At 34.1% G+C, this 13518-nt stretch overlaps 1 protein-coding gene across 1 annotated transcript in view; it reads left to right on the top strand.

The window, feature by feature from the left end:
- Positions 1–9274, top strand: part of LOC144446730 (uncharacterized) — a 58141-nt gene extending 48867 nt beyond the window's left edge. The window contains exon 29 of the mRNA XM_078136552.1: positions 494–9274. Within this exon, the coding sequence (XP_077992678.1) occupies positions 494–1491 (998 nt within the window). The 3' untranslated portion in view covers positions 1492–9274. The remainder of the gene's footprint in view (positions 1–493) is intronic.
- The last annotated feature ends 4244 nt before the right edge of the window (positions 9275–13518 follow it).

Here is a 13518-nt window from a genome sequence, read left to right on the forward strand (position 1 = left end):
AAGGAAATGCTGTCTTTGTTTCCTGTGGATTAAATAGACACAGTGGTTAAGTGATTTCTTGACATAGAAGGAAGCAATGCATTATTACAATCTGAACTCGCAATACTGAAATTGATGACAAACATGTCAAAGTCGATCCATGTAGATGCATATACATGTATATTGATAGTATTTGGGAATACGCTACGAAGTTTAATGTTCTTGCTATTAGGTCAAACTGCAAATGTTGAATACAAGTGATAGTAGGTTTTGTTAACTATACATGCTTTATACATCATGAGAAGAGTATTGTGATGCTGTGCATACAAGTATTAAAATCAGTTAAAGTGTACCATAATAGTAACTGCAATGAATTTGAATGTAAAATGTAGAATGAGCACATGTGAGATATGTCTTATTCATGTGAATGAAAACTGTTGATAGTACCCTGTCAACTTTGTGTGCTATTGAAATGAGAACATTGGACTAAGAGTTTGTTTTGGTGTTATTTCAGCTCGTATAAGGATGTCCACCGGTGATAGTTCTCCTGTGTCATCACCATACCCAGAGATCTCCCTGCATAGTAGGTCTCATCTATCAAGCAGACATCGATGGTCTAGCTCAGAATCTGAGAGCAGTACCATTGCAGGGAGAGTTAGAACATCAACTCTTGGGACAGACAGTACCTTGGTTGAAGAAACAGAGCAAGAAGAAGTACTGGAAGGACATCAGGATGAAGAGAAATCAAGCAATAGACAAAGTGATGTCCAACTTGTTGTGAGCGATATTGTACCACCAGCAAAGGATGACGAGAATGGCCCAAAAGGAGAAAAAAGTAGGACCAGTCAAAGTGACAATGTGCATACAATCTCTGCTGAGATATATAATGAACAAGGTTATCTTGTTGTACCAAATAGTGTAGGGGAGACAGGTCAGTTTACAAGCAAGGAGAATGTGACACCCATAGATGAATTATTAGCTGGTGGTGATGCTGCTAGAGTGGGCAGGATCGTAACAACTGCTAGACACTCAGAGAGTACTGAGATAAAGGACCAAAGTAATGAGATAGGGGATGGTGATATTGACAAACAACAACACAAACCTTCAATGGAATTAGGTTCAAACACCCACAGTAGAAGTTCAACGCCTGCAACTGTGCAAAGTGGGACATCAAGTACTGCCAGTCGACGATTGGTAGAAACACCGATCCTCATGTACTCTTCTGCTCATCTGTATCGATTCACTGATGTAGATGATGAAGAATTATATAGTTACCATAGTGACACAACAATCTACTCTGCTAATGACTATCCCATTGATACCAATGATAACAATGAATGCCACAGAATAAAAGTTGGAATGCAGAATAAATGCATGGATCCAATGTTTGTTCTCACAGTAATCTATACCAGGAAACGAAGAGATCCAAAGGCCAAACGGTTACTGAAGCACTTGCCCAAGGTAATGTTAACAAACTTGGAAGGAGAGAGGTGGTCATTTGGCTGTTTCTAAGGCATCAGAGACAAGAATTATATACAAACATTACGATATGGCCACACGTCCATATTGGATACAGTTACTGAATTTTAGACAAGTTTTGACGAAGACATGTATTCAGACCTCAACTTTTTTGAAGTCTGAAAAAAACATTGCATATGTATAGCTGAAATCCTGTTTGTAGCATCAAAATGTTGAATGAAAAGAAGAATCTCTGAGAAGTGAATAATTAACATTGTCCGTCCATAAAGAAATTTCCCCCAATACTATCTCCAAAATTGTGACTTGGAAATACTTTTAATCAGTGCTATACATTGCCCAAGGAACCTCAAACTGGTGAGGCATTCTGATATTTTTTATGCTCAGAGTTGAAGGAAGTTGCTAAAATGTTTCCTTACGAATCAGCTGATTCTCTTCAAACGTTTTGTGTGAATCATTTATGTCTTCAGTGTTGAGTTCCAAATGGTGGCAGATACCCCACTGTACCTGAAAAAGTCAATCATGAACATGTTCATCGGAAGTCATATACGTGATTGAGATTTCATAACTGTAATATTTAGCAAGGTTTTTAGAAATCAGAATAACATACTGAGACCTGTCTTGATGTGGTCTTGTTTTCACCATTTACTCTGGTTTTTGAATCATCATGAAGCTTCAGAGAGATCCAGTGATCTTTCTCTGTGGGTTCTGAATATGTAGCATTGTAAATACTTGGACAGTCAATCCATGAATTATTTGGTGACATGGTTCATTTAATTTTTGGAACTGTTCAATCTGACATGCAGACTAGTATAGTCAGTATATATGAACATGTATTGTACACATAAATGTTCAAATAGAAAAAAAAAAAAAATACTCACAATTTTTTTTTTCAGAGTCAATCTAGCAACACAACTAAGGGATAACATCAAACAGCTATAAAACTCCATGTGTTTACTTAATAACAAACCTCATGAAGATATTGCCAAGCCTGTGATGTGCCCATTCATGTCAGTTATATTTAATATTCAAACATGTAACAGTTCCTATAGGAATTACTAAAGGTTATAAAAGCATACATACAAAATAAGAGGTGGTATAATGTGGAAAAAATACAGAAAATTGAGATAAAATGTAAAAAAAACTGTAAATAGTTAAAGTTGAGAGTTAAGAAAACCCCCAATTACATAATCTAATCATTGTAGTATGTCAGCTATGGAGGCTTAATGAGGACACAGGAGTAATGTTTTTTATTTACCATTTCAAAACTATTCCCATAAAATAGAAACTAAAAAAAAGGAACAATTCCCATGGTAAAAGTAAACCTACTCCTACGGTAAAAAAAGTATTCCCATGGCATGAGAAAAAATTTTCCATGGTAAAACAAAAGTATTCCCACGGTAAAAAAACTACTTCCATGGTAAAAGAAAACTACTTCCATGAAATATAAACTACTGCTATGGTAAAAACTATAAAAAAGAAAAAAAAGAAAAAAAGAAAAAAAAAACTACTCCCATGGTAAAAAACCTACTCCCATAAAATGAAAACTATTCATATGAAATAAACTACTCCCATGGTAAAGAAAACTACTCCCATGAAATAAAAACTATTGCCATGGTAAAAACTAAACCAAACTACTCCCATGGTAAAGAAAACTACTCCCATGAAATAAAAACTATTGCCATGGTAAAAACTAAACCAAACTACTCCCATGGTAAGAAAAGTACTCTCATGAAATAAAAACTACTGCCATGGTAAAAACTAAAACAAACTACTCCCATGGTAAAGAAAACTACTCCCATGAAATAAAAACTATTGCCATGGTAAAAACTAAACCAAACTACTCCCGTGGTAAGAAAAGTACTCTCATGAAATAAAAACTACTGCCATGGTAAAAACTAAAACAAACTACTCCCGTGGTAAGAAAACTACTCCCATGAAATAAAAACTACTGCCATGGTAAAAAACTAAAACAAACTACTCCCGTGGTAAGAAAACTACTCCCATGAAATAAAAACTACTGCCATGGTAAAAACTAAAACAAACTATTCCCGTGGTAAGAAAACTACTCCCATGAAATAAAAACTACTGCCATGGTAAAAACTAAAACAAACTACTCCCGTGGTAAGAAAACTACTCCCATGAAATAAAAACTACTGCCATGGTAAAAACTAAAACAAACTACTCCCGTGGTAAGAAAACTACTCCCATGAAATAAAAACTACTGCCATGATAAAAACTAAAACAAACTACTCCCATGGTAAAAAAACAAACAAAAAAACTACTCCCATGGAACAAACTACTCCCATGGTAAGAATACTACTCCCATGAAATAAAAACTACTCATGCATGGTAAAGAAAACTACTGCCATGGTAAAAAGTAAAACAAACTACTCCCATGGTAAAAAAAACAAAAAAAAAACTACTGCCATGGAACAAACTACTCCCATGGTAAGAAAACTACTCCCATGAAATAAAAACTATTGCCATGGTAAAAACTAAAACAAACTACTCCCATGAAATGAAAACTACTCCCATGAAATAAAAACTACTGCCATGGTAAAAACTAAAACAAACTATTCCCATGGTAAAGAAAACTACTCCCATGAAATAAAAACTACTGCCATGGTAAACATTAAAACAAACTATTCCCATGGTAAAAACTAAACAAAAAACAAACAAAAAACTACTGCCATGGTAAAAACTAAAACAAACTACTCCCATGGTAAAGAAAACTACTCCCATGAAATAAAAACTACTGCCATGGTAAAAACTAAAACAAACTACTCCCATGGTAAGAAAACTACTCCCATGAAATAAAAACTACTGCCATGGTAAAAACTAAAACAAACTACTCCCGTGGTAAGAAAACTACTCCCATGAAATAAAAACTACTGCCATGGTAAAAACTAAAACAAACTACTCCCGTGGTAAGAAAACTACTCCCATGAAATAAAAACTACTCACTCATGGTAAAGAAAACTACTGCCATGAAATAAAAACTACTCACGCATGGTAAAGAAAACTACTGCCATGGTAAAAAGAAAAACAAACTACTCCCATGGTAAAAAAAACAAAAAAAAAACTACTGCCATGGAACAAACTACTCCCATGGTAAGAAAACTACTCCCATGAAATAAAAACTATTGCCATGGTAAAAAGTAAAACAAACTACTCCCATGGTAAAAAAACAAACAAAAAAACTACTGCCATGGTAAAAACAAAAACAAACTACTCCCATGGTAAAGAAAACTACTCCCATGAAATTAAAACTACTGCCATGGTAAAAAGTAAAACAAACTACTCCCATGGTAAAACAAACAAACAAAAAAACTACTGCCATGGAACAAACTACTCCCATGGTAAGAAAACTACTCCCATGAAATAAAAACTATTGCCATGGTAAACATTAAAACAAACTATTCCCATGGTAAAAACTAAACAAAAAACAAAACAAACTACTCCCATGGTAAAGAAAACTACTCCCATGAAATTAAAACTACTGCCATGGTAAAAACTAAAACAAACTACTCCCATGGTAAGAAAACTACTCTCGTGAAATTAAAACTACTGCCATGGTAAAAACTAAAACAAACTTCTCCCATGGTAAAGAAAACTACTCCCATGAAACAAAAACCACTCCCATGGTAAAAATAAATTCCCATGAAATAAAAACTACTCCCATGGTAAAAAAAAATCAAAAACTACTCCCATGGTAAAGAAAACTACTGCCATGGTGAAAACTAAAACAAACTACTTCCTTGGTAAAAAAAAAAATCTACTCCTATGTCCTCAGTATTAAAGCTTCCTTAGTCAGCAACCCTTGGTTGACTTTCTGTAAAAAAACCAGCATAGCATTCAGTTCTTAGAGAAACACTCACTAACCCATATTGGAATTCCTGTGAAATACTATTGGAGTCCACTGAAATAAATCCTTGTCTTAGTATCACCAAGTCCAATTTCTATGCATCTTCCTGAAAACAGGCAGGGAGTCATGAAATCCTTTGAAAATCAAGTAATCCACAATATTTTAAACCAAATCTTGGTAACTTAACGGAGAGTTATATGACCTTTAACAGGGTCAAAAGACAACAGACTTTGTCAAAAAAGTTCTGTTTTCTTGCAATTCTCATTACCTGAAATAGAATTTGACTCCCAAGGTGTGTCATATAAATGACAAACATTCGCTTCCTTGATCGACACCAAGACTTCCATGCCATGTACTACACATACGTTAGTATAGGTGCTTGTGAGAATAAGTCAACTTTGTTATATTTTGACCTTCTAGCATGAGATAAATTGCTATTTTGGGTACTGTGAGTTGTTTTTTCACAAGGTCATATTAAGCAATTGTAGTGAAATGAGAATATATATACATGTAATGGGTTTTGTGAACACTTTGAAGATCAATAGACATAAACTTAAATACTCTATTGGGGTTTTTTGTATGAAAATCAGAAAATGTAGAAATAAGAGAATAGTATATGTATTTTAATGAACCACATAGTTTTCTACATCAAAGTCATTCACAGATTTTTAGATGATAGTAAAAAAAAAGTCAAAATGTCCACATACCTGTGTACTTTGATTGAAATAATGGCTATAAGGTTACTTGTCATGTATTTGACAAACTAATAAAATACACATACAAACAGGTTCACTTTTACCAAATGCATTAAGTAGATTGTTGCACCAGATGAGGAAAAAACACAAACAAACAAACAAACAAACAAATGGCATCACTTTTACCAGCTACATTAAAGAGTTGCTCTTGATGACTCATTCTTGAAATGTTTGAAACCTTGAAATGCAGACATCACTCTAAAAAAATACAAAATACAAAAAATACAACCGAAAAAAAAAATCTGACTGGCGTAAGTTTTAAACATACTGATAACATATGTTATGTCTTTACACACATAGAATTGGTTTCCGAGAGTGACTATGTGCACTATAAATTCATTAAGAAATACAAGTCATGTAGCACCAACTAGATTTAACATTTTGTGGTGCAATTGACAGAGGATTGTCAGGTAGGGTTATTTGTTGAACATGGCTCTAACAATGGGATGAAATCTTAACTGTCCAAAATTAACTCGATAGCTTGACCCCCAGTGGAATCTAATCATACTTTTAAAGGGAATAGACACCCTGGATGTTAAAACTGTTTGCAAAAGTTGAGAATTGATGTAGTTCAATTCAAGTAATTTCATTTGATTTCACTCCATAAAATCATTGTATAGACACAGTAGGGAACTTGCAAACCTACCATGTTGACTGATGCATCATGGGAAATGTCATACATACTAATCAATTATTATTGTAAACAATGTTGATACATTGTTTGTAACCATAAATAATCAATTCATAGACCATTGTGGGAGGTTTATTTTATCGGTAGCTCTAGATTAGGTCAGTATTACGATAACCACAGAAAATCCCATAGTCCTTTGCGTCTGAGCATGCTCTGTCTTGATTGCAAATTCCCTATTAAGTCTGTCTTTTCAAAGCGGTGTGAGACTGGAACATTATAACAGCATATCTTTTGCTCAGACATGTATTGTGTCAAAAATGACTCAAATATGAGAGATCTGGCACAAAAATTAACGTCAGCTATATTTGAACACACTTTGGTAATCCAAGTTTATAGGATTACAACCAGGATCACTGTTTTGTCTAAAGTACATAGTATGCGACCTGATTATAATTGAATCACTCATCAAGTTTATTCCTTTGACTGTGCCACTCAGTGGAAACGTCACTGAAGGTATTTGTACATCTATCACTGACAGAAAGTTACAATGTAATACTCACAAATGAAGATTATTGTCGAAGACACTGAATAATGCCTCAGACATTGCGTTTGTTGTCTCAAATAACTTCAACAGTCTCTGGTATAAAAAGTGTTCTGCCTGGTAATCTTGATTGATTATCACTTCAGCAAAATAATGCTACAGTTACATTCATGCAATTACTGCAGACTCATAGGCACCTATGCTCTCACTTAGTGGGGAAAAATTGACCCGAGTTAATTCTAATGATGTTGAGCGGACTGTACTTTAGACAAAACAGTGATTTTGGTTGTAGGAGCCAGCTAGGTTGTTGTGTCCCATCAAGATCCTCCTTTCATAGTCACAATTACTTTATGATGACTGATTACTTGGAAAGTCATGAAAATGAAAGAAATGATCTGTATTTTGTGATTCTTTGATAAAATGAATTCCAGATTGTTGTTCCCTTTAACATGTCAAGTACAGAGTCCAAATAATATTTTATGTGAAGTGTACTTATTAACAATGCAAAGAACCATTTAAAAGTGCAATTTTAGTGACAAGACCAGTACTTAATACTATAGATCTTTTACTAGGAGCGTTGTGCTAAACTGACCAAGGTATTTTATGTGAATATTTCATAGTATTCATCTTTCATGTATTTTAGAATTTTGGTTCATGTGTTGAAGTAATTGTAAGCAGCTGCGCAGATCTTTTATAGGATTGTATATGATGTTTTTGAAATTTTGTGTGTGCGAATTTTAAACAGAGAATTTTAAAAGATTGGTATTAAGTTGACAGTGATTTGTAGATTGAAACACTGGTAGTTTTTGAATCACTATGGAAAGGATAACATTCTTGTATCAAGTTGAAAACAACCTTGTGTGTTGTTGGTGCATGACTATTGTGTGCTGTCAGTTTGGACATTTAGGTATAGAAATTGAATTGTATATACTGAATACACACTTCAGAGATTCCTATTGTCTTTTAACTTAAAAAAAAACTCACCAGAAGTTTCTGAAAGACAACCAATCAATCTAGTAGAGATATTTGTACAGAGTCACAAATCTACACACACGAAATAACTTGATCATACCTTGTTGATGTTGATAATTATGTTTGATTATGGGAAAGTTTCTAAGTTGTATAAATTGTATTAGAGCCATTACAATGAAAGTTTGCAGCAAGATTTGAAATCTTTGATATATTTAGTATATTTGTAACAGTTTCTGTTGCATGTATTACAAGTACATGCTTGTGTTCAATCTAAAAGATTCAATGTTAATAATTTGTGATTTTGGCATGTGAAGTTCAAGTTTTTCACTGTATCGCAGTTTTTGTATGTTTTCCTGTAGCTTCCTGGAATGTTCCTGTTCCTGTTCAAAGTTGCAGCTTAAGTTTTTAAATAAAAAACTGCCCAAGATTTACAGTGAATATAGAAAATGCGTGCACTGCTGTTGATAAAGTTTGTTTATTGTGATACTTTCGTGACCAAAATGTAGTCTTTTACAGTAATTTAAAACCAGTGATCTTTTGATCGATGATAAAGTACATAAACTTGCATGTTAATGGGATAATTTGAATAGACCTTGACATAATCTAATGGATTTTTAAAAAAAGAAAAGAAATTTGTCATTTGTGTTCATTTATTGTGTACGTGATTTAATGTTGACATGTAATAGATACAATGATAGAGTAAATATATACTTGCATATTAATCAGATCATTTGCATATACTGTAATTGTATACAGTTATAGAGAAGACATGGACATTCTGTTGTTTTTATATACAGTGCTTTCATTATTAATTTCACATGAAATGGTAACTGGAGTTTTCTATGTTTTAGACACACATATAGACTGCAATTTAACATTTTTATTGACTCGCAAGAAAGACTATCAGTGTTAGATTATCTTGTGGTGTTATACTGCTGTATAGACTTTGTGAAATGTTCTATGCTACAAGTTAATTAGTGTCATTTACATTTTAATGAATTGATTGCAAGCTGTGCTTTGTGTGGAATATGGTGCCATTATATAATAAAATATAGTTCAAATTAAAAAGACAATGGAAACTCTGTGTATCTTCTTTCTCTTACAGTTAATCTTGTAGATAACTAACATGTGTTAGTTTGATGGTTATTATAAATTATAACTTTAGATCTTAGATCAAGAACTTTATGACCATGATCTGTTCATACACTTGGAATTTCATTTTTACTGCATCAAGTAGGAAAAAGGCACTGTGAGCTTTCTCTTATCTGTTTATTGTTGGCCTTCCAGTTATTTATTGGAAAGTGAACACTTTTCTAATGGGATGGCTGATATATTCACTCAAAAACTGGGGCATGAAAGGAGGGGGTAGCCCAAAAATTGGGGAGCGAAAGGGGGAGGGGGGGGGCTACTCAAAATTTTACATGTTAAAATAGCACCAGAAAGCATTCTTTTAGTCCTTGAAATTCAAAAATCTCTGTTTGTGTAATTCATAGCAAAAACCATTGCGTGAGATATAAAAAACACTAATTACAATTGTATAGTTTTTCTGGGTTGGTAGTATGTGACCACAAGAATCCAAAGTTCATGAAAATACATCTCTTTTCTGGAGTGGCGTTTCCCTTGAAAGTCTTTCAGTTTTAAATTGTGCGGTATTTCGACATCCAAGCTTAAACCATGACATTGCGGCATATTTACAATTTTTCCTATAATATGTACATCTATCATCCTACACACAATACTTTTTATATATTCATTTCTGTAGTCGTGTTCAGAGGGTGTTTACAAATTGCAACCACACACAGAGTCTGTATCCGTGGGTATTCATGATAAATCAAAGGTTTCAACATGTTGATATTGTAGTCCTGCAGGGTTTCTATTTCAATAGTGGGCGTTATGTTAAAGTCAAGATGTCATTATTTGAGTGTAAATGAAATCCAACCACCCATAGGGGTCAGAAAAAACATGGCCACACACATTATAAAATCGTTTTATTGGTACGAAATACTTGCACCGCACATTATTGTCAATAACAAGATATATTGCCAAATATAGTATTATAAAAGTGCCAAACATTTCATAAGCTGTTATACACAGGCTGATATGTAACCGTTTTGGGAAATACATACCCACCCACATACACTACCGACAGATAGATACATAGATACATACATACATACATACATATGTATGTATATGTGTGTATGTATGTATGTATATATGTATGTGTGTGTGTGTATGTATGTATGTATGTATGTATGTATGTATGTATGTGTGTGTGTGAGTGTGTGTGTGTGCATGTGGTGTTTCAATGGAACACTCAACCTCAATTTGTGTAATGTTTGTAGCATTGACAGTTAATAAGTTATGATGACGGTAAAATGGTGAGGGGGGGGGGGGGTATGAAAAATTTTTGTGTCAAGGAGGGGTGGTTATGAAAAATTTCAAGCCAGGTAGGGGGGTTACTCAAATTTTGTGGATTTTCGAAGCCGTTGAATACAGATACTATTAAGGGGTGAGATCAGTAGTTCAATGTAGGATAAAAAACTAAATTCCTTTATGGGGGGGGGGGGGGTGAAACATTTTAGTTCTCATCCTACCAAAACAAATTGTACTTTTAATGGATCTGTTTATACACCTAAATACGAATATTTCTAAAACATGTCAAATTGGGAAATTGAAGAATTTTCGCCATAGTAAATGCATGGCATTAAAAGTAAAGTGTCAACAAAAGAACTATTTTTTTCCACACTACATACTGGCTTTGTATTCATAGCACTACATACTACTGCCATACATACTGATTTGAAATTGATTTGCTGTCTGAAACAATTTTCAATTTTAGCCAGTTTGGTTAGAAGGGGGTGGGTGGGGGTCTGAGGTCTAACTAAAAGAATTAGTTTTTTTTTAAATCCTACATTGAACTATTGATCTCGCCCCAAAAACGTTATGCTCTTCAAATAACCAACATTTTCAACAAGCTCATTGAATACAGACACTTGCAGAAAGTTCCACTCTTCAAATGACTAACATTTTCAACTAAGTGACATTCCAACAGTTCAATCACATGTACATGTTTTCTCAATAGGATAGTGCATTACTTTGAACGAGTTGATAGAAACGTGTACCCTACTTGTACCAATTAACCGGCTGTTGCTTTTCACATTCCAATGTTATAAGAAACAAGGTGCTACTGAAAAATTAAAAAGATGTTAGACTCAGCCAGCGAAGCCTGAATATGCCATATGCTTGATGTTGCCTTGATGAATCGTAGGTGTAGATAGATGGATGGATGGATGGGATTGTCAGTGTTAGTGTATTGGACAAGATTAGTTTGTGTGATAATTTATACAGCTGTCAGTTCTGACAAGATCAATATCCATCAAAATACCACGATGCATCTTTGTCTCTGTAACACGTCTTGACTGTCTGATACATTAATACAACCCTTTTAACCGTTACACACCTTAAATTGAATAAAGATGAAGTATGTCTAAACTTCCTCCGTTGATAGGGATATCACATCCGGGTAATAGTGTTATCAACTATTAAACGATAAACGCAGAGTCACTAGAGAACCCGGGAAGCGTGAGTTATCAACACAGATTAAAGAAGATTTATAGAACTGATTGACAATGTCAACAGAGCATACACAAATGTCACTTTAGATTGATAATGCTCAAAGGATGTGTAAGATTTCAAATATTAAAGCTAGTTTTTCCTTGCAGATTCATACACGTAAAATACCCCAGCTAGTTTCTCTTTCAAGAATATCACACACAAAAACATTGTATCAGAAACGACTCAAGATGAGACCTTGTTTTAGGTTACATGTACCCCAGAGACACAAATAAGCGATTTGTAAGATAAACGTTTCATAGCATGTGACACTGTTCAATGATGTATTCTTTTCCATATTTTAAAAATAGCAAATATAAGCCGTAATAGTGGGTTTTTTTAGCTCGAGTTTTTCAAAGCCTAATACCCAATTTAACGGTAAGATCATAGAGACCTTCGAGAAACCAACAGCTTATAGAGTTATTAAAGGATAAGATAACTTTAATAAGATCAGCAAGTATGTGTTGAAAAGATAAAATGCATTTGGCGACATGTATAAACAGCATCATGTCGGAACCTTTAGTAATTACAAATTCATGACAAAGATATACATTCGAATTATGGGTGGGGTGGGGGATGCTGAGTAATACACTTCATTATACTACTGCTAGACCGACTTGGCCAATCAGAGGCTTTGATTTCGGTTGGTTATATGGAGCCATAACCCACTCTTTCTTAGGGCGAGACCTTTATCACGTTCAGCACTCAATTGAATTGCATGCAAAAAATTATGCAAAAATTTTGAAAAAGATCCGTTTGAGCCAATCACGCCGTAGTATAAGTACGATAGAAAACTCGTTCGGTAGGGTTATGTGCCCTCGTTTATTGGCACACAACCCTCCCGAACTCGTTGACTATCTATTACTTAGCTCCCAAAGGAACGCATAGTTTGATTGTGTGGAGGTGAGGGGGGGGGGGGTTAGTAGGTGTGGATGGGTGCGCCTGTCTGTGCCATTGTTTTCTCGAGAACCACAGGCTCAAACTCCATGAACCTTGGTACAGATATTCTATGTGGTAATGCCAAGAACGGATTAATCTTTTGGCAAAATTCATGAAGGCTAATCACCATAATTTGCATAGTAGTTTTCAAAATTTGCTGTTTTGTACTATATCTAAAGAATAATTTGCTTTCACGAGCTAAAACCTGGCAGATATACTCTATATGGGTAACACAATGTGTAATGTTTTTTTTCAGTGAAATTAATTCACTTTAAAAAAGCATTTTCTCAATAGTTCACGAACTCAAAAACTTGGGACACGTGTTCCACATGTGGTTATGCCTTGATCTAACTAGCTTTCGAATGTTGTATGTATATGATTAATTAACCTCATTTGCATAGTCGGAATACGAATGAACTAAGTGAATCAATATATGATATAATATGTATGCAGTGTTTCTCTCATTTTCGCGATATCTGATCATAATCATTTCAGTGATAGATATCTTCAAAGCGTTTTCTAAATACATGTACTGTATCACCATTTATTTGAAAAGTAGTGCATCAAATGAAAAGAATTGTTTTACACATAAGACTTACTCTATGTAATTTTGTTTAGCAACATTAATTTTTGTGAGCGAGATTCATGAATATTAATTATCCTAATTTTTCATTTTCATTTTACAACGTTTGTTGATTTTCTATATATTAAAAACGTCATTTGAATTACACAATCCTTGGCA

Source organism: Glandiceps talaboti, chromosome 15 (assembly GCF_964340395.1).
Source record: "Glandiceps talaboti chromosome 15, keGlaTala1.1, whole genome shotgun sequence".
In the NCBI taxonomy this organism is placed as follows: Eukaryota; Metazoa; Hemichordata; class Enteropneusta; family Spengelidae; genus Glandiceps; species Glandiceps talaboti.